This window comes from Erpetoichthys calabaricus, chromosome 16, assembly GCF_900747795.2.
Source record: "Erpetoichthys calabaricus chromosome 16, fErpCal1.3, whole genome shotgun sequence".
In the NCBI taxonomy this organism is placed as follows: Eukaryota; Metazoa; Chordata; class Cladistia; order Polypteriformes; family Polypteridae; genus Erpetoichthys; species Erpetoichthys calabaricus.
In genome coordinates this window covers 60312310-60334579 of record NC_041409.2, presented here as the reverse complement: position 1 = coordinate 60334579, position 22270 = coordinate 60312310, and the positions used below count along the sequence as shown (strand labels likewise).

General features: G+C 41.2%; 1 protein-coding gene across 2 annotated transcripts in view; it reads right to left on the bottom strand.

The window, feature by feature from the left end:
* Nucleotides 1–22270, bottom strand: part of syne2b (spectrin repeat containing, nuclear envelope 2b) — a 524337-nt gene that overhangs the window by 96879 nt on the left and 405188 nt on the right. For both annotated transcript variants that reach the window (XM_051919949.1, XM_051919950.1), the window contains 7 exons: nucleotides 21660–21864; nucleotides 18587–18772; nucleotides 15995–16114; nucleotides 15383–15537; nucleotides 12960–13107; nucleotides 8156–8250; nucleotides 464–701 (listed from right to left, as the gene is read on the bottom strand). In XM_051919949.1, coding sequence (XP_051775909.1) covers nucleotides 464–701; nucleotides 8156–8250; nucleotides 12960–13107; nucleotides 15383–15537; nucleotides 15995–16114; nucleotides 18587–18772; nucleotides 21660–21864 — 1147 coding nt within the window. The remainder of the gene's footprint in view (nucleotides 1–463; nucleotides 702–8155; nucleotides 8251–12959; nucleotides 13108–15382; nucleotides 15538–15994; nucleotides 16115–18586; nucleotides 18773–21659; nucleotides 21865–22270) is intronic.

Here is a 22270-nt window from a genome sequence, read left to right as displayed (position 1 = left end):
GAAAACCTGTTTTCTCTTTGGAATTATGGGTTATTGAGTGTGGCAAAAATGGCCAATTTATCTATTTAAAATTAAAACTACAACAGAATAAAGAGTGCAGAAAAGTGAAGGGGGTCTGAATACTTTCTGAATCCCCCATACGTGGACCCTAACACCCTCACATAATACTCATTCCTGTCCTCACACACATGCACCATGTGCAGTATTTGCCTTCTCACTTCCTACACCGCTATGTTGTACGTGTAGCTGTACTCCCACATACCTCACACTCCTGCAGTGCCCACACACACACATTTATACACACCTATTAGACCTCAGACACCCTCACACAATCCTACAAGCTGTCCTAACACCTCCTCCTCCTCCTGCCCTGTACTACCCAAAACTGCATTTTCTGCCATTTCAACCTACTTGCACAATGCCCACTCCTACTGACACACAAGAAGAGAGGATGCACGCTTACCTTTATATCTTCCAAAGCCTGAAGTGCCTCTTTCAGAGCCCAGGCCTCTGTCCCACTAGACGTAGCTGCAATCAGTTCTCTCGTGTCAGTGAGGAAGTTCTTGAGCCGTTTCACCGTGTCCTGGTAGTGGTGCCACTGTCTGACCAAACCATCCACAATGCCCTTCCTTTGGTGAACTCTAAGAATCACCCCACGCCAGCGATCCTTCAGCATGGACAGCTTGAGAAGAAATTCATTGCTATGGCAAGGGAAACACATATTTCTTTTTAGCATCTTGTTTCAGAGGAGGTGGCAGCTCTGAACAGGTCATTTTATTTTAAAAATCTTTTACTCTGCTTAGTGTCTCCAGTAATGTTATAATAGCTTTTTGTGTAAAAATCCCTCTGTATAATAATAAACAGTGGGGAGTTCTCAAATGTCTTCCTTCTGCTTCAGCTAAACAGTTAACTTTCTTTGCTTCCAGGATGAATTTGATATTTCACACAGCTATGAAACAAAGATGTTTTTCCCCAAAAGTAAAGAACTGTTAAGTCTTTCATGCATTATAGGAATTTTAATTTTATTGCACCAGTAAAAAGGATTATGCCTGAACACTTGTATAATCCTGGGGCTGCCCAGCTGATAGTCTGCAGACAGACCGTGATCATATCTGACTTTCTGTCCGCTGGCAGATGGAAGTATGAACCAGGATCATTCATATTCCCGTTTATACAGTTCTCTTCTATTTTATGATGGCTTGGTAGAAATAAACTCAAATTCCTGTTAACTGTCCTCCTCAGAGTGCTGCTCTCTGATGGGGACCCAACTAGTCGTAACTAGTAGTAGACCCCAGCCGTTACTTCTTTTCAGCTTACTGGAATCACGTTCACAGGTTTCATTACACTGTGGACTAGCAAGTCTGCTTCACGAGTGAAGAGGTGTTCTTTCTTCTAACATATTGTGTGAGCTCTGCTAGCACGCAGCTTTCACAGGACTCTAATTTTCTGTGCTGTTGCTAATTGAGACACCTCAGGTTATCACTCTGAGATCAGTCACAGCAGGTCTTTATCACTACAACAAAGCGACAACTAGTATTTCATGAGTAGCAAGGTCCTGTGGGAGTTCTGGTTTCATCTGCTAGGAGACCAGCCTAACCTTTAATTCCTCTTTAAAGTAAAATGTCCCTTCCAGTCAATCTGATATTCAATTCTACATATATGCGACAGACTTCTATTTAAGATTTATTTAAGATTTATCTATTTCTGATGACACTGCTATCGTGGGCTGCATCAGGAATGGGCTGGAGGATGAGTATAGGGACCTAATCAATGACTTTGTTAAATGGTGCGACTCAAACCACCTACAACTGAACACCAGCAAAACCAAGGAGTTGGTGGTGGATTTTAGGAGGCCCAGACCCCTCATAGACCCAGTGATCATCAAAGGTGACTGTGTGCAGATGGTGCAGACCTATAAATATCTGGGAGTGCAGCTGGATGATAAATTAGACTGGAGTGCCAATACTGATGCGCTGTGCAAGAAAGGACAGAGCCAACTATACTCCCTTAGAAGGCTGGCGTCCTTCAACATCTGCAATAAGATGCTGCAGATGTTCTATCAGACAGTTGTGGCGAGCGCCCTCTTCTACGCGGTGGTGTGCTGGGGAGGCAGCATTAAGAGGAAAGACGCCTCATGCCTGGACAAACTGGCGAGGAAGGCAGGCTCTATTGTAGGCATGGAACTGGACAGTTTAACATCTGTGGCAGAGCGAAGGGCGCTCAGCAGGCTCCTACCAATTATGGAGAATCCACTGCATCCATTAAATAGTATCATCTCCAGACAGAAGAGCAACTTCAGCGACAGACTGCTGTCAATGTCCTGCTCCACAGACAGACTGAGGAGATCGTTCCTCCCCTAAACTATGCGACTCTTCAATTCCACCCGGGGGGGTAAACGTTAACATTTAACATTATACAAAGTTATTGTCTGTTTTTCACCTGCATTATTATCATTCTTTAAATTAATATTATTTATTGTATCATTATGCTGCTGCTGGAGAATGTGAATTTCCCATTGGGATTAATAAAGTATCTATCTATCTATCTATCTATCTATCTATCTATCTATCTATCTATCTATCTATCTATCTATCTATCTATCTATCTAAGAGTAATACAATGTTAGGCAAAAATATGATGTAATAGGTAATAGAAATACATTCTGCACGTGTATCTGTCCATACCACATCAAAGCCACTTAATTCAGCTCAAGATCATTAGGAATGAAACCTCAGAATGTCAGTAGCACTGGGTGCAAACCAGGATCCATCCCTGTGCCAGTTCCTACTCATGCACGTCTACTTTCACACCGTGGCCAGTTAGCCAGATATGCACGTATTTGGGATGTGGGAAGAAAATATAAACGATCAATTCATCTCTTAGTAATATGAGCACAGTTAGTCTGTCAGTGTATAAGCCCGTCATTGCCTATCGCTATGGTGGTCTCTTGGGTCATACGTTGTTTGTCTCTGGAATCAACCTTCTGACTTAGCAACACTATGCAGTAGTCACGTGATGAGTGGGTCAGTGGAAATAAAAAGGGAGCGTCGCATCTAGCAGTCAAGGTCAAAAGCCAAAGTCGTCAAGTCCTGCGCCTGCATTAGTTTGAGGTTTACCCTTTATTGATGAAATAATTGATTTACCTCTTGCTTGCTATTTGAATTCTGATTTTGTCTTCTGGTTTTGATTAATTTGTTGGTGTTTGCCAAGGTTTATTTAGACCTCCTCTACGTTACTGCTTATGATTCCAAGGATTAATACAATAACAATGGGAGGTTGAGCTTTTAGTTACAGTGCCCCTAAACTGTGGAATGGTCTGCCTGCTAGTATAAGAGACGCCCCTTCAGTCTCAGCTTTCAAATCCCGGCTGAAGACTCACTACTTCAGTTTAGCATATCCTGGCTAGAGCTGCTGATTAACCGTACAGACTGCATCTCTGTTGTTAGTCATTAGCACTTAAACATAAGTAATATGATAGTTATAATTTGTTACTAACCTTCACCTATTCTGTTTCTTTTCTTGGTACTCAAATGTGGCACTTGGTGCCACTGCCCTACTGCCAAGTTGTTTTGCCTGCCTAAGGAAAAGTCATCTCTGATGGAGGATGGCAGGAATCGTCGGGCAGAGGGGTCCTGTCATTGGATTGGCTGGCCCAGCACTCACTCAGATGGGGAATGGCCAAATGGGGGGGGGGGTGGGGTGTGTGGCAGCTTGATGGCCGAGGTCTCCAGGACTCTGAACAAATCCAAATCCTATTATGTGATACCATCTAGTGTTGGATTCTGCTCTGTACTTGTAAGATTTCTATTGCACTATTGTATTGTTTTGAGGATTACTCGAGTTCTGTTCTGTGTATTGTATTGACCCCCTTCTTTTTGACACTCACTGCATGCCCAACCTACCTAGAAAGGGGTCAATCTTTGTACTGCCTTTTCCAAGGTTTCTTCCAGTTTTTCCCTGCAAGGTTTTTTTTGGGAGTTTTTCCTTGTCTTCTTAGAAAGTCAAGGCTAGGGGGCTGTCAAAAGGCAGGGCCTGTTAAAGTCCATTGCAGCACTTCTTGTGTGATTTTCGGCTATATAAAAATAAATTGTATTGTATTGTATTGCATTGTAATTGTAAAATATGATAACATTTACAAGCAGGGGGTAAGTACAGGGCCATGACAAACAAGGCAATACCACTCCAGAGAGTGGGAGGGCGCTGTCGATAACGCCTTCTCTTCTTTTGCCTCCAAGACAGACCAGACTCCACAATTCTGACGTCACATCCACCACAATCAGACTGGAAGTCCCGCCCCTTTGTCCTCAGACAGGATATAAGGAAAAACCACACCAGAAGTTGAAGTTCAGTTTAGAACTCACCACTAAGTGTGGAAGATTTCTCAACCTGTAGCGACTCAACAAAGATTAATTTGTTTTGTGACAACCTGCATGGTCACCATTGGCTTTGTATCTGCATTCTTTGTTTCTTTTTTTTTCCCTTTTCATTACATGGAGATTACCTTTGTGATATCCCAATCCTTTTCCTATGTTTATACTCTTTCTTATAGGGTTTACCTTGTTTAGCTATGGCTCCATTAGAGATGTTTGCTCATCCCAATCTGAACCCCCTTTGACTACTGCAGTATTATCCAGTTCTCCACAATTCAACCTGTGCACCACAGAAGTAGGGTTTGGAGGATCACCTCCCAGTCTGGTTATCTGGCATGAACCTGACTCAGATCTCTACAGCTGATGTCACATTACACAAATGCTAGTCCTTGGATATGTGAGACTTGCCAGCTGTGGTTGCTGATCTTGCTGCCGGATCATGTCCATATACACTAATGAACATTGCTAGGCATGTCACCTCGGACAGGATATAGGGAAGTTGGAGTTCAGTTTGGAAGTCACCACTGAGTGGGGCAGACTAATGCAACAACTCTACAAAGAATAATTTGTTTGTGTCAACCTGCATGGTCACCATTGGCTTTGTATCTGCATTCCGACAGTCTGAAAAGTCTGACAACTTTCCAGCACAGCCATTCTCACCCCAATAGCGCGTGCTGCCTGATGGAGCCGGTGCTGTACAAAGGGTTAACAGGTATGGTGAGTTCAGCCACAACCTCTGCTCTTTTTTTTTCATTATGTGAAGGTACGTAAAACACAAGACACCAGACAGATGAGTTTCCCTTCTGTTTACCCACATTTCTTAATTCTTGCTGCTGCATTCTGTTCATTCTGTAATTCAGGATAGGCGTTCATTGGTTGTCGGCTGTCATGCACACACAGCCCACCCCTATGACTTAAATCTCTTTAGTGTTGTGAGAGCGAGTTGTGGACTACTTGGAGTGAGTCACTGGGTGTGTCACGGAGGTGGCTGGTATTGCTGCCTCCGACTCATTTCAATTACGTAGACAAAGGCTATGACTGAAAATTGCTGGACAAGTCGTCTAATGTGACATAGCTTTTAGAGGGACTGGGGAAGCTTTACTTAAATAGCGCTAAACTGACTGTAGGGTGAAATGACACCTTTTATTGGCTAACTAAATAGATTACAAATGCAAGCTTTCAAGGCAGCTAAGGCCCCTTCATCAGGCAAGGTGTACGGCCTATCAATCTATGGCTAACACAGTACAACACTCTGCTGCTATAAACTAACTGTGGAAGGCTAACAGGAACATTGCGGAGTCTAAATGTCATTAAATTCAGCCGAAGAATGAAGTACCACTTCTCCCACTTCTGATGGCTGTGAGTTAACCTCCTCCAATTAAACTGCAACCTTTTTTTAAATGGCTCTCCCTGATTACAATGACTATTTACCTGCAATGGAAGAAGGTGATGGAGAGGTGTGCAATAATGAGAGCCAACGTTACCTCTTGCCTCCACGGAAAAACTCTGAGCCAACACAAAGCGGAGCTCATAAGAACACAGGGTTCTCTAAAATGAAAGCATAATTGTGCTGCTGTCTCCCTGATGGCAAGCAGATTCATATTTTTAATACTCTGCACTAATTATAGTACAAATGGAAAGGACAACGTTAAGAGCATAATTACACGTAACATCTGCACAAATAAAAAAAAAAAAAAAAAGCTCAGCGTGATAAACAATTACGAGTCGAACATAGAGATTTTATCATCTTTATGAAGCAATTTGTGTTTATTTTCAGTACAGGACCAATGCTTGGCATTGTCTCAAAGTAAAATAAATCTGGGTAAAAAGCCCAGATCAGATCCTGGCAGGTCAAAAGACAGACAAAGGTAGGAAGAAACATTAGCAATCAAAAGACAATTTACAAAGTAAATCTTAAGGAACGCTGGGACATAAATGTGGCAGAAATAAATGAATTTCTTTCAAACATGAAACTGTTTAAAATAGAAGAGAGTACTGCAATTAAAAAAATAAATAAATAAATAAAACCAAAGACATCATCATAGCACCTGCCACTTGTAAATGTAAAACTGGGTTAAAAAAATGAAAATGAAGGGAAGTGGTCTACTTTGGCATCGTAGAGTCATTTCTCAGAGTTGAATAGAGAAGAAGAAAACATCTTTTGACGCACAAACTTACAGGTATAGGTTTACTGAGGTATGGTTTAAAACGTACAGTAAAATTCTTATTTGCAAGTGCTGAACAACATGCAGCTCTTATAAGGTATGATCAGAAATACTGAGCACTTATTTTGGATCTCCAGTGTGCAGCCTTATAACAAAGGTATTGCACTACAGTCCGACATAGTAACGTATGAATCACCGGCCTGCAGGCAGACGGAATTAGCCATGTGATGAACAGAAATGTCTAATTCATTATATTATACAGGGTGATTCAAAGCGATTCATCCGATTTCAAAGTGCTATATCTTTACAACCGTGAGGCGCCTAGGAACTAATCACATACCAATAGAAAGAGGGGGATCAAAGAGTTTCTCACTGTCACCGGAGGATGGAGAGCCACCTCATTGGCACCAGGAAGTTCAAACATCTCTCAACAACGAGCTCCCTCATCACTGGATTGGCCGTAAAGGAGCCCATGATTTGGCCCTCCGCTTCTGGCCCTAAAGATCACCAGATCTCATGCCGTGTGACTTTTATTTTTTTGTGGGGGTACATTAAGGGTTCTGTTTATGTGCCACCACTCCCAACGACACTGGATGATCTCCAAAATGGCATTGAAAGAGCTGTGAGTACAGTGACACCCGACATGCTCAATCGAGTGTGGGATGAATTTGACTATCGCGTTGATGTTATCCATACAGCTGGAGGAGGTCATATTGAGCACTAAAATTACATAATAAACTTTATGCTCAACTAAATCATTTACAATTTACTGCATTGTACTGTAATGATTTGTAAGTGAAATAAATCATTTTGAAATCCGATGAATCTTTTTGAATCCCCCTGCATTATTGAGTGTCACAGAATTAGCACATGAATCACAAGAAGATCCCTGCAAAGTGCTTTGTTTCAGTTCATAGCAAATGAAGCAAAAAGAGACATTTGTGAGTTTTGCTTCACAAGCTTAATAACTTTTACAAAAAACACTCAAAATATTATCATATCCTAGAACAGAGGTGGGCAATGTCGGTCCTGGAGAGCCGAGGTGGCTACAGGTTTTCATTCCAACCCAACTGTTTAATTAGAAAGCAATCCTCACCCATCTCAGACCTTATTTAATTTTATGACTTGTTAGGTAGCAATGTAAGGTTCTTATATCGTAGATTTTTTCCTCTCCAAGGATATCATCCAAATGATTTGAAGCCTAAAACAGATCATTTTCAGTCTGTCACATTTTCTATTACATGTTTTATTAAATCAAACAGTGCATGATGAGCACACACGGATGTAAATGAAAACAAACTGGATGGAGAACTGCTGGCTGCTTTGTCATTTACATTTTATTGCTAATAAGGTGCCATTAAAACAGTGTAAGATTGAAATAAGCAATCGAGGGTGGGGAACCTTAACAAGTGAGACCACTAAAATGAAGCATCAAAATGTCACTTGAGCAATAAGTGCTTCATCAGCAATAATTGACCTCTCATTGAGAAACAGGGTTGGAACAAAAGCCTGCAGCCACTGCGGCCCTCAACGACTGATGTTGCTTACCCCTGTCCTAGAATAAAGGCACAGCAGTTTGCTTAGATGATGATTCCCTAATGAGACAGAATTTCAACTGACCTGTTGTCCACCTCTCCATGTTCCAGCAGTCGTGAGGCTTCAGTAATAACTGAGTGCAGAATTTGTTGACCTAAAGAGGCCTCTGCTTGAAAACACTAAAAAACAAGGTAAAGAACATTTCACGAAATGAAGCACAAGTATCGTCATCATCAAATATTTACAGTTTACCACAGTCTCACATTATCTTCTTCATAGCTTGAGTTCTAAAGATCCTGCTTTATCGTCTTTGACTGCCTGTCCAGCTTTCAACTATCATCACTCCTTTCTGTTGCATCAGCCTCTGTCCACATGTTCTCATCTCCACAAGTTCATCCACTCTGTTCAAAGTCTCTTAGAGGGGAGGATCATTTTGCTTCCCAGTTGCTTTTGAGGACACACACCTTCATAAAGCTGACTGCCTCTCTGCACTCCTCCAGCATATACCATATATGTACATTGTGGAACACGGCCCGGACACAGACAGGCAGACATCGTATAATCACCCACCACATGTTTATTATACATTACCAATATTTACACAAGTGCACACAACCCCCAAAACTCCCCCAAAGTCCAGGCCTCACAATGCCTTTCTCTTCTCTTCAGAGCCGCCTCCACTCCTCTTCTCCAAGACTTTGTCTACTGCGCTCCCGACTCCAGCCACTGAACGAAGGGAGACGGCCCCTTTTATAATCACCTGGATGTGCTCCAGGTGCCTCCCGATAATCTTCTGCTGGCACTCCCTAGTGTGGCGGAAGTACCGGCTGCGCACCCGGAAGCACTCCGGGTGTCCCTGGTTGTCTTCCCCCCAACACTTCCAGGTGTGGTGGAAGTGCTGAGGACCTGGGCTCTTCCGGCATCGGGGCACACCCTGGCGGTGACCATGGGCCCCTATAGGGTTGAGCTTCCAAGCTCAGTTTCCTTGGTCCCCAAAGCCACCAGGGCAGTCGCCCCCTCATGGTCTGGAGGAGGTGTAATACCTCCTCCAGTCCTTCTGGGCATTCCGGCTGGGTGCCACCCCCAGCTGCTTGCTACAACATGTATATTCAGAATCCATTTGCCTGTCATTTTGTTTCCCAAATACATTTCTCAAATAAAAGAAAAAAATGAATGGAGTAATTTCCCATCCAGTGCAAACATATCGTTGAGCGATGTGATTTGTGGTCTTGTACTACGATGCCCGCTTTGCCAACTATCCGTCAATCATGGTGACTGCAATCCTAAAGATGTGTCAGAGACACATTGGCGATTTTGGGTACATACATTAGTAGAGGATGTGCAGAGTAAGGTGACCACATTTGGTCATATAAGAGTACACAACATTGCATTGTTGGTTTATGAAAGTTCACTCCCTTGCTTGCTCGTTCAACGGGGGAACTCAATGGAGAGAACCGTATTCTCAGCAGACAGCGCAGGACTTTCTTCTTGATTAGCACTTTTGCATGTGTGCTTTTATTACATTGGTGCACTACATTACATTTTTGGATGCTGTCCGATTTGTACCCTGGATGTGTTTAATTTGTGATGGCAAGCAATATTTCTTCTTAGTTCAGGATCGTACAGAGTTTGGGTTTGTATTTATTGAAAAATAAATCTGTCACATGTTACTTTGGAAACTGAGAACTTTTACAATGCATTGAAAGAGATGCATGGGGAGAATTTGACACCAGTTTAAGTATTAAGAGGAGCAAAGCAAACCACACCATGTGTCTATGAAGTTTACAATCAAATGCATAGCTAGGCTAACATTCTGTGGCTCATATTAGGAAGCCCCTTATATGATGAAGTGCACACCAGCGGTTACGAGGGAACGGCAATTAACAGGCTTTATGTTTGGAGAGTTTTCCTCCTGAAAAAATACACAAATCTCCTGGACAGGTGCATTTTCACATGTCGTCTTTAATTTCATTGAAGCATTTTAAACGTAGCCGCATTGCAGAACGTCCCTATTTAAAAAAAAAATGCACTGTTCTCCTCTACAGTGATTTGAATGGAATAAAACGCACTGTGCTTGCCTGCTTAACTAAGTCATTATGGAATATTTGTACCCAACACATCACTATGGAAATGAGATCACATGACCTGTTCACTTTGATTTTGTTCTCTAAAAATAATTCACATATTAGAAGTTCTATTCAATAAACCAGATATTCACCAGAGACTTATAATCTGTTTAACTATTTTGACACTTTTAAATAGTATGAAAACTTACATGTGGTAGAAGGACATACCATCTTATCTGAACGCTGAGTGGTGTAAACTGAAAAGCTTTTTGGACTGTTATATAAACGAATTTACCTCATTTGGTTTGTTAGATTAGACAGTCCTGCCATAGAGCACACGGAAGGCTCCGTCAGGCTGATGTCATAAAGGACATCCATCTTGGATTCAATTACTAATGGTGATTCTTTATTTACAGAGAATTTTATTCCTCAAAGGCCTATAAAATTGAACTGCTTTTATAGGTGGTCTGCAAATTCCCAGAATTATGAGAATAATGCAGAGATACACAGGAGTGTGAGTGTAACCTAACACTTCATATCAACAAATTAATATGATCTGTGCAGTACTTTGGCACGGTGCTTAGTTTTGTTGTCTAATTTTTCCAGAAGGCAGGTTTCAGATTCCATCCTGTTCTTCCCAAGAGCGGGGTTTGGGGGTGGCAAGGGGGGCGACCACCCCAGGCCCCTGCTTTTGAGGTCTGTGTCTCCTGTTCGAGTGGATTTGTCAAGTTATATTCTTCAATTATATTTTGATAAAGTCTGTGTGTTATCTTGCAAAAATGTAGCTGAATACTGTAATGAGAAAATCCAGTGTATGTTAAAATTATTTTTATTAAAGTTTATACAGTCCACGCATACTGGTAACAGTATTTGACGTAACCGGTCCTGCGTGGGGTTGGTCAGCCCTAGGCCCCGCACAACCCTTAAGGCAGCGTTTCTCGACCTTTAAGTATTTGCGACCCGAGTTTTCATAACGGTTTTAATCGTGCCCCCCCCCCACTAACGTTTTTTTGAAAGGGGCCCACTAATACCAATTTGTTCTTTTTTAATTAATGATATATCATAGATGCATATTTTATTATACCTACTTAACTTTTATCAACATTTATCTAACTCTATATTTATTTTTCTAGTATCAGAATGTAGTTTAAGTTAATTTGTTTTGGTTTCAATAGATGTATTTTTCATATTTTCGATTTTTGTTTTCGTTTTTTCACATCTTCACGCCCCCCTTTTTGTTACTTCACGCCCTCTTAGGGGGGCCCGCCCCACAGTTTGAGAACCACTGCCTTAAGGCCACCTCTGGTTTGTCCAGAAGGTAGGGTTTAAAAATCAATCAAATTTTTTAATAAAAATAAAAAAAACTATTATATATTATCCAAAAGAACAAAAAATGGAGTATTTGAGAAATAACAGTAAATAGCAGAATCATGAACTGTGGAGTTTGCATGTTCTCAGCATCACTGCTTGGGTTTTTGTCCAGGAATTCCAGTTTTCTTCCCATATCCCAGAGTCATGAGTGTGTATGTGTGCGTGTGTGTGTGTGTGTGTGTGTGTGTGTGTGTGTGTGTGTATGTGTATGTGTGGGTGTGTGTGTGTGCGCGTGATAAACAGATCTCTCTTTCAGGGCTTCTTCCCTCCTTATATGCAATGGAGCCAGGATAGAGTCCATTCCACTCTAACTCTAAATTAGATCATTTTTGTTTGAAAATGGATGATTTTCTTTATTAATACAGAATGCATAAAGAATTACATTACAGATCTCATGTTGAGAAGCTTATTATAATTAATAAGCTGTTGTTATTTGAAATCAGTGGGCATCTGCAAAAGTGAAGCCAATTCCACTACACCGGCGTTTCTGTCTTTTCCTTTTCCGAATTCATTTTCACCTGCTTTTTCCACCCAGCTGACTCACCGCATGATCAGCTGTCTCTTTCTCCCTCCTTTAAAGTGAGGTGTTGCAATAAAGCCGTTGTTGGCCTCACAAAATCATGGATTTTCACCTGTTTAATTTTCCAAGTTCATTTAAAAAAGTTGTAAAGCTGTTGCGTTCTTTAATTTACTTTCTTCAAAGCTGCTACAACAATGGTGGAGGGGGTTCCCCCCTGACATTAACGCTTATTGTAAGTGGGGTGTTACTTTCAAACCTGCATTGTCTTTGTAAATTGATGGTGCAAAAATGAAGCAGCCCACTGACAGGCAAAATAAAAGATGCTGGAGGGCCAAGGTGGTCTCCGAGTAAGTAGCCTTGTCACAGTGAACACTGCCAGCACCCCTTATGCACTCTGTGTGATCTTTAGTTATTATTATCATTTATTTTGTGTGGTACACTGTATTAATCACCAAGGGGAAATGATCTTTTCGAAAGACATTTGGACGTTAGAGCACAGGGTCAGCCACTGTATAACGTCTCTGGATTCATTTTCAGGTTAAGGGCCCAACAAAGTAGAATCCCCTCTGGCAGTAACAGATTTTAACCAGCAACCTTCCAGATACCCGCACAGATCAATAGCCTCAGAGCCACCATTCTGCCTTAAAAGTCATTTTACTGAAAATTTAAAATGCAGAACAAAATAGTGAATGTATCCCATTTTTAGCTTTCACTGTTACAATTTTCATAGCATTACATTTCTAGTTATCAGCATATTTTAGTTATCAGCACTTCTTCTATTTTGATTGAAAATGAATAAACATCTATCGGTCACCCTCAGTGTTTCCTTTCTATTATGCCAATTGTGCTAGTCTGGTCGATTCCAGACTCTACTCTGACACTAATCTTTGCTAACTAACATCAACCTGAGAGGAAGCAGGCTGGCACTCACCTCATGAATCTTCTGCTGATCCCTTAGACCCTCATAGCTACCGGCCACATCCACTGCTAAACAGTCCTCCGTCATTTTCAAGAACTTCATCCAGTCTTCACATTTCTGCACGAATGTCTGTTTCTGGAGCTCGTTCTCTTGTAACTCACTGAAAAATAAGGAGGCATGATGGGCATTGTTGTCCTCAGTAATAATAATGTGCAATGATTGAGCACTTTAGGATTACTATCAACAGTCTTGGTGATCCCCATATCAAAAAAGTGGCAAGTTTCTCATGATGGCACCTTACCTTAATATAATATTTTATCCACATCTACAGCATCAGCTGTGATAAGCTTTATGAAAGCTGGCATCCTTCAGATACTGGGGATGATGACACAAGGAGAATGATGCTGTTGTGTGAAGGGTGTTAAATAGGGATCTATTGCAGAGGGTGCTATCATAGGAATGGGGGCTACTCATATAGCTCTACAGAAAGCAACAGGAAGACACAGAGTGGGTACTGTGTGGGGAAAATGTCGGGAGAGCATAAGGGGTGCTAATGTGGATGTGGATGCTGTGTGTAGGACACTAGACTCGGTAAGGGTGTGTTATAAGGACATTGTATAGGGCCAAAGGTCAGGAGTGAGGACACTTTGAATGGAGGACTAGGTATGGAAAAAGAGCACTAAAAGGATCTGGCACAGCAGACAAGGACTAGAACAGTGCAAATGAAAATGAACAAAAGGGGGAACTCTCGAAGTATACAGGGTAACGGAAAGCATGGTTAATGTATTGTTGTGGTTTTGTTTCTGCATTTAGTGTGTAATTCTAGTCTATTTTTATGGCATTTAGAATAATTTTACTATTGTAACAATAACATTACTGTAGTATTATTTTGGATGATCGTTTTCCATGGTTGCTACTGTTTTGCTTGTAGTAGCAATGACGTTCATAGCTAATCACGTGTTCAAATGTTGTCACAGCGTTCAACATCATAAAAATATCCCTATTTAAGAGGAAGGCGCAGCAAAGTGCATATCCATGTAGTAGATCAAATACAATTACAGGGAACAGGGAATGTCATGTCAGACCATGGACTAAGCAGTTTTGACCCTAACTTTTAGATTTTGTATTGTGGTTTTTCAGCTCATTTTTCTAGTACTTCTGCCTGTCTAGTGACTATTCTTTGTCTCTAGCTTGTTTAAAAAAGTTGTTCCATTTCTTGTGAGAGTAAAGAACAGAGTAAAGATGGGGAAGCTAGGAGACAATATGTGGCATTGAAATTATAAATAGATGTAACCTTTAGTGATCCTCTGACTCAAAAATGTCCAAAATGCAAAATAAGGCTTAAATCTCTGAAACAGTTCCTCGAGCCTTCCCACCTGCACTCTCCAATGCCAAAATGAGGCCTTGCCTCCAAAATATAACATAATCTCACTTTATAGGAGTTGTGTATCCACATGTCTCATTTTATGTTTATTATGTTCATCTTATGTTTACATTGTTGTTCATTTAGTTTCTTATTGTCAAAGCGTCTTCTGCTATGTTCCTTGTGTTTTGTGGATGGTCCCCAAGAGGAGTGGCCACCTGCTCATCACTGTCAAGGGACTGCCCCTCAGCCCTATAAAGGCTGAGGAAAACCCATAGTCCTTTGCAGTTCATTGAAAGCAATGGCGTTGGTCAGTTTTGTTGGATTTGTAATATGTGTTGAGCTTTTATGATTCCTGGATTTTTGACTCCTTTGAGTCTGTTTTTTCAACCATTCTTTGAATTGTGGCCTGTTTGCCTCTAGATCGCCTTTATAGGCAACTTGTGCTCCTTGGAGCTTAATTTTTGATACAAAGAATATTTTTGTACAAACAAATCTTTGTATTTATAAAGATTCTTCACTGCCTTCTTTGTGAATAGCTGGGGTTTGACAGTCCAACCAGCCTAAAAGGGAGGAAAGATTACCTAATTGAGAAGGCAGATGACTCAAAGGCAAAAGGTTCACAATGCAGAGGTCACACGGTAAGGGAATAAACGGTATCGATAAGGCACTATAAAAAGGAGGGAATAAGCATTATACGGAGTGTACGATACTACCATGGATGAAATGAGCACTGCATAGTGTGAACACTGCATGAGGAGCACCAGAGAGAGAATGGATACCATGTAGGGACACTAAAATAGGGACATGGACATCACATAGGTGCAGTGCCAGTGCCAGGTTATTTTGTACCCTAGGCCAAGCTTATTGGTGTGCCAACCAACTGTTCGGTAGTTAACCCGTGCGACTGGGGTTTCCCACCTTATGATCTGTGCCCCAGATGAATGCCTAATTTATCTTAATAGTGGTGCTGGCCCTGCATAGTACCACTGCATAGTAAGTATCAAGAGGAGGTTGGGGCAACAGAAAAGGTACGGAGACTGCATCAGGGGTATGGACAGCAGCTCATTACCTGCAGCTTTGCACTGCCTGAGAGCAGATCTGTAGCCACTGCCTGTTCAATGTCTGCACGGCCTTGATCTGTGCATCTTTCACAGGAGTCTTGTAAATGAGCTCATTTAGACTCTCCAGTTCAGGGGACAAAGAGTTCAGTCTCCGCAAGTGAGCCTGCCAAGAAAATCCAATTAAAATGTTACTGAAAAAAATAAAAATGAAGAATGAAGAATGATGACTCCCACACTGCTCTTCATCAACTTCCTTTAAGAACTGGCAAACTAAAGCAATGCTTTAAATAAATTTCAATTACATTATCAAAAGAAAGCTGAATATTTACAGCACCACAAAGAAGCCAGAAAAAACAATACTGCTGTTAGCCAGAAAAGTTTCTGAAAGACTAAGCTTTAATGAGAAACTTTTAAAATTACACTTCTTGGGAATTAACATTAGCACAAAATCAAGTGATAGCTAACAGCAGGTAGAGTGCAGTACTGACATTAATATAGTGTCTTGCTGATGACATTACAGGTGACTGTACTACACCCTGAGAAGTCTGTTAATGACTTTGTTAAGCTGATTTTAAGTCTGTTTAGGAATCAAAGAGACATCAAGTTTAGACACTGCTGACCTTGGCTTCATCCAGACTGCATGGTCCTTCGGCACTCTTCATCATGTCTTCGGTGTCTTTCAAGCGATTCTCCAAAGAAGCTAAGAAAGTGCCAAACTGTTCAATCTGGTCAGTCTCTCCCTGTGTTAGAATCCAGTATGGATGTTAGATAATTGGTAATACAATTCACTTTCTTGCATGTTGTAACAGCCTCCTTTTCCTTCCTTTCTTCCATCCTATTTATCTAGTCCAGAGCTTAGTGTGGGCAAACTGTAATATTATGATTTTTATTGATATTGTGCTATTTATTCATTTTATTATTATGTTTTATGTTAAGTATATAGTTAGTGTTTCTTGTTTTTGGCCCTGCCTTTTGTATGTGAAGCTGAAGGAGGCAGTGCCACCTATTTAGGCAGCTGGAACACTGGCATTACTTAAGCCAAAGCTGGAGATGGATGAATACCTTCAGTATTGTGTTTTGTGACTTTTGATTACCATTTTTGATTTTGTTCTTCATGTTTAGATTCTCTGGATTTTCATCCCTGTCTTCGTCATAAGGTACTGTTTATTGGTTTCTGACTTGGATTTTGTTTGCTTTGAGTTTTTGCCTTTTCAGTAAATTCTGTTTTTACCCTTTAAGATGACTTAGCTTTTTGTTATTCCTTTTCTGAAAATACTATAAAGGCACTTTGTTTTGCTGTCCTTGGGATCAGAGCACCCTACTCATCCTTCCTGGACATTTTGAACTTTTGAAAGCCCCATTTTTGTGCCTGTGCAGGCAGGTAAGCTTGCCATTTGAGATTGGGGCTAGGCTGCCAAGGTATGAGCAGGGCTGTCTTAACAGCATTATAGGCCCGTGGGCAAAGCAGTGCAGTGGGATCTCTACCTACACAACCACTCAACAAGTCACAACATACACAGATTAGCATGGGGCCCCTATGCTCGTGGGGCCCCCAGGCAACTGCCCAGCATGCCCATGTGTTAAGACGGCCCTGGGTGTGTGGCCTATTTAGTTTAATCAGATCTGGCTAAATGGGAGTAAAAATACACGGGAGGATGTTTTGTGAATATTTTGCCTGAGTATAAAATTTTCTGCATACTTTCACTTTTACTTCACTACATTTTCAAACACAAATGGTTACTTTTACTCTGAAATATTTCATTACACATGTTTGTTACTGCAATATTAAACAAGAAAACAATTGGGCTATGTAAATGCACACAAAGCTTTACTCAGTCAATTATTTAAAATATAGGCTTTCCCTGCTTTAGGCACACCCTCTTTTTATGAAAATTTGCATAAGAGAAAAATCAAATCTGATGATCTATGCAGCCATTGCAGCCTCCAGAATGGGGAGGGTCTACAGGTGTGGGGCGGGGCTGGACGTTGGTGATGCGTAATCCCAATCTCAGTTAATTCCACATCTGAGGCTGCAACGTTCAAACACAGCTGCCAAACGGGTAGGGGCTGATCTGCAGACTACAATGAACACTTTTGCATCCCTCTGCTGGGGTTCACTCACGTTGTCACATGTGTTGCTTACATGACTTTCTGCATTACCAGGGCGTTATGTCTCCAAAAAAAGATCATGGACTCGATGGAAGTAAAACTGAAAGGAAATTCTGTTAAATGTGAAATTAGAAATGATAAAGTCCAGGTAAAGCACATTATTAAATATTTTATAATGAAGGGCAATGCCTTATTAGGGTTTGTATTGATGACCAATGTTGTTATTATACTAATTCTGCCCATTTTCAAATAGTTTGGTGTTATTTGAATAAAAATGGGGGGTCATTCTTGGGACCAAACTAATGTGTCAAAATGAATTCCATTTAAATTAATTGTACTTGGGTTATGAAAATTCACTTTATGAGGGATTTTCAGAAATAGATTAGCTCCTTCTTAAAGTAGGGGAAGCCTGCAAGCCTCTCTTATTAGTGGCCTCCTCACACAATCATTAAGATGTCTCCTCATGTTGTAGTTACTTGTATTTGGTGATTGTAATACAACTCACACACAAAGAGATGGCAGTCTGAATTATTTTACGTCTGTAAGAATTTTTTGACTATATATAAAACAGTGAGAGAGAGAGAGCTCACATTTACATGCACTTTTAATAGTTAAGTACAGTTAATATCATCAGAGTAAAACTTGTACTTGAGTAGTTTGCTCATGGACAACTTTTACTTTTACTCGAGTCATTTTTCCTCTGCTTTTACAGAGTTATGGCTATCGGGTCCTTCATATAACACTGCTGGTTCACTTTATCCCCCTCCTGTTTAGACCATCTCAGCCATTTCTGTTCGCTCTTTGCTCTGTACTCCTTATGCATTTTTTCACTCTTTGTACTATTATGCTTTCTGCTTACATTTTTCCAATCTTTTACACTAGTTATTCTCACTCTCTTGATTTGCACTACTACATCCTTTAATTCCCTTCCTACTTGCACTATCGTCACTGGTGTGACTTTGCCACCCGTCCCTTTTTCACCATGTCCTTACTTGTCCTTCTACTTTGCTCTTTTATAACCCTTGCCGATTATTTTTCACAAACTTATTTATTTTTTTGGATTCTCACATCACCTTCTGATCTCAATGTCATTGTCATGTTACCTGCAGCTCAGACAGCTTCTTTTGTAGGGACTTGTGCAGCAGCATGACACGCTTAGAGAGATTTTCACTCTCAGATTTAATAAAGGTGTCAGCTTCAGAAGATTCTCTTTGTCTTGTAACATCTTGCGACAGCTTTAGCTTGCCAGCTATATTGTTCTTCGTATCTTCTGTTTGGCTGAGGAGGTCCTAGAATTGAAAAAAGGCTTTAGGGCTGATGGTCTCCATAATGTCAAGGGCAATTTATAGCACTTTTAAAAATATACTCCTTGAAGAGAGTCAAACCCACCCGATGCCCCATTCATGCCATTTGTCAACTGGAATAGGGTGAGTAGGTGAGCTCGTGCAAAACCCTCCGCTGAGGCTCACTGAACTTATGCATGGCCTCACTGCTAATGGAGGTCCATTGTCTGTGAAGCTCCAAAGTCCACCCAGCCATGTCTAGACACATGACCTTATCAAAAGTGGCAGGAAGGACATGTTAGGGAGAAAGCTTGGCGCTTACAACTTCTCTTGCCATATATTTCTAGAGTTATGTGACCATATCTTTATCCAGAGAAGAGAAATACTGCGACCATATAACTACTAAATGGTGATGCCCACCAGGTTTGCTCTAGAAAATTTGCAATGAATTCTTTTTTTTTTGAGTAATTGGTAAAACTCCTGAACTATTTGGCTCCATTTTTAGCACTGGAATGGTTACGGTGATGCGTCTAGTTGGTCAATCCTGGCTCACTTAACTTTCTTATGGGGGTCTTATTACATGTTTAATCATGATCAGTGATAAAATGAGCCTGAGGAGTGTGGTGGCATGGTGGTAACATTAGTGCCTCAGAACTCCTGGGGAATTCTGGCCCAGTCACTGTCTGTACAGAGTCAGCAAGTACTTCCCATGTCTGTGTGGGAATTCAGATCAAAAAATGAAACAGATGAAACACCATAATTACCGTATATACTCAAGTTTAAGTTCTCCCACGGATAAGTCGGGGCTTGATTTTACCATATAATTTGCGGTATTTTATAATGTCGGTTATATAAGTCGAATGCACTATTGGTCCAAGAGATTATGATATGCTAACACCCACCTGAGAGAGTAACCATGGAGCACACTGCCTTTTTTTTTTATGTATTGTGCCTACATGACCACACGGTAATACCCAAACTATTCCAAAGTGATGTTTGCACTGATTTGTGTTTTTTGTAAATCACACCCTCATACACCTTTATTGTAAGAGCATCCCTTATACGATGGAGTATTCGATCAGAAGAAAATATGAAGCTGGTTTTAAATTAAAAGTCATTGAAGTGCAACAAAATTCGATGTGTCTGAGAAACTGGTGTGAGATTGGAGGAAGCAAGAAGATGAATAATAAAAAAATAAGTGTTGCATTGTTGAACGGGTGTATAAGTTGGGGTCTGATTTTATAATCGATTTTTCGTGTTTCAAGACATCAATTTATACACGAGTATATATGGTAAATGGAAAAGATAGATTAGTGTTATAATTGTTAATATAGTTAAAGAAACACTGTCATTCCTCTGAAGTACCTTTCCAATTCACTTCAGTTCTCTGTTGGGTTTTCAATTTTTGTTGTATTATGCAAGGGATATTTAAAGTGAGTATATAACTAGTTTGTGATAATGTTTTGTTTTTACATATGTTTATTGAATTGTGTTTACTACTTTTATTGTAATCCTATGCAAGTGATTTTGAGACGTTATTTGCCTTATATACTGTGACAGGCGGCCGGGTCCCATGCCCGGCCAGGACGCCCCTTCTATATATGTTCCGGGGGAGCAGCTATGGACATCTCACTACCTCCCCCGGGACGCATGGTGGCAGCCTCCCTGGCTGACTATGGTGCCTCAGTTTCCCGCAGGGTTTCCTGGGGGATGGAGTTCTCCACAACCCTGTGGGGAGCTGGGGTGGCCGTCAGGGGGTGCTGCTTGGAGCCAGGAACCCACCTGGACATCTCTGCAGCCCCACCCGGAAGTGCAATTAGCCGCAGGTGATCAAGCACCTGGGGCACTTCTGGGTGGGCTATAAAAAGGGACAGTATCCACCACTCAGGAGCCAGAATTGGGAGGAAGAGGACGAGGTTGCCTGGGAGGAGTGGTGGTGCCAAGGTGGAGAGAAAAGAGTATTGTTTGTGCTGTATAAGTGCTTATGGGACTGTGTTATGGCTGGGGGGATTACGGGGAAGAATTGCCCTCCAGTTGAAGAAAAATAAAAAGACTTTATTTTACACATGCCTCTGCGTAAGTCTGTGCTGGGCCGGGCACTATATAGCGCCTTTTCTACAATACAATACTTTTTTTCTATAAAAATTGCTTTTGCTTTATTAAAAAAAATCATAGAGTGGAATTATATACTTTGACAATTTTTTCTTGTATATTGATTATTTTGTAAATACACAGTATCTTGTTTTGGTTCCTGCTTACTCTATTTTTCGGTTCCTTTCCCAGTAACCAGGTTTGATTACACCTTTCATTTTTCTGGTAATAATTCTGTGTGACGGTTTCTCCAACAAGTCCAATACACACCCCCCCCAACAAACAGCATTCCCCCCCAGCTTTGCAACAAGCTACCAGTTAATGGGGATTAACTGGGGACTTAGAATTAGCCAATGTGAGCAAGTGTGGGTATGTGAGTGAGTATGCCCAGTGATGGACAGGCACCCCACCCAGGACTGGTTCCTTGCCTTCTCAGTGACGCTGTCAGTGAAGGCTCCATCAATCAGGGCTGTCTTAACAGCATCATAGGTGCCCAGGCAAAGTAGTGTAGTGAGGCCACAGTTTTGACAGCAAAACAGAAACATACACAAGCATCAGAAACTATGCTCCTGGCCCCTCCAGGCAGTGCCCATTGGACCTATACATTAAGACGGCCCTGCCATCAACTCTCAACTTCAATAAGACGGTTCAAAAATGGATGATTTTATTTTTCTTTGAATGAAAGGCACTATAAGCTATAATTTTCATTTAATTTAGATCACCTTAACACTTTCCTGGCAATCAACACTGAGCAACAAAACCTCTTTGGAAACACAAGGCAAAGAAAGCATGCATCATTCACCTTTACGGCCTCTACTTTGCCTTGAAGGTCCAACATGGCGCTGTCCTGGCTAGCCTCAAAAGTCAGCACCTTCTGGCACTCGTCCTCAAGCCTGCTGAGTTGGGCCTTGTACTCTGCACACAATTCCTCGCACTTCTGCCTGAGCCGCAGCGACTCCTGAGTTCTGAACATCTGGTCCGCGAGGTTTTCATTGACTGCTGCCCATCTGGCAAAGGAATGAGAGACAAAGGAAGTTGCCAGTGTACCTGCCCAAAGAGCCCATTCATGTCATTTTAATAATAATAAGTTACATTTATTTAGTGCCTTTCACAAACCCAAGCTTGCTTTATATACAGAGTAAAAAAAAAAAATACACAGATGACAAAAGTTCGTAGAAGAGGAAAGTTTTCAGTTGCGATTTAAAAGTGCAGAAACAGGAGCAATCTCGTAGAGACTGAGGAAGAGAGTTCCAGAGTTGAGGGGCTATAGCACTGAAGGACCTGCCTCCCAAGGTGGAGAGTCTGGTGCGTGGGACTGTAAGGAGATTACTGCTGGAGGACCTGAGAGAGTGAAAAGGAGTGTATGGAGCTAGGAGCTGAGTGAGGTAGAGGAGGGCAAGGTTATGTAGGGCT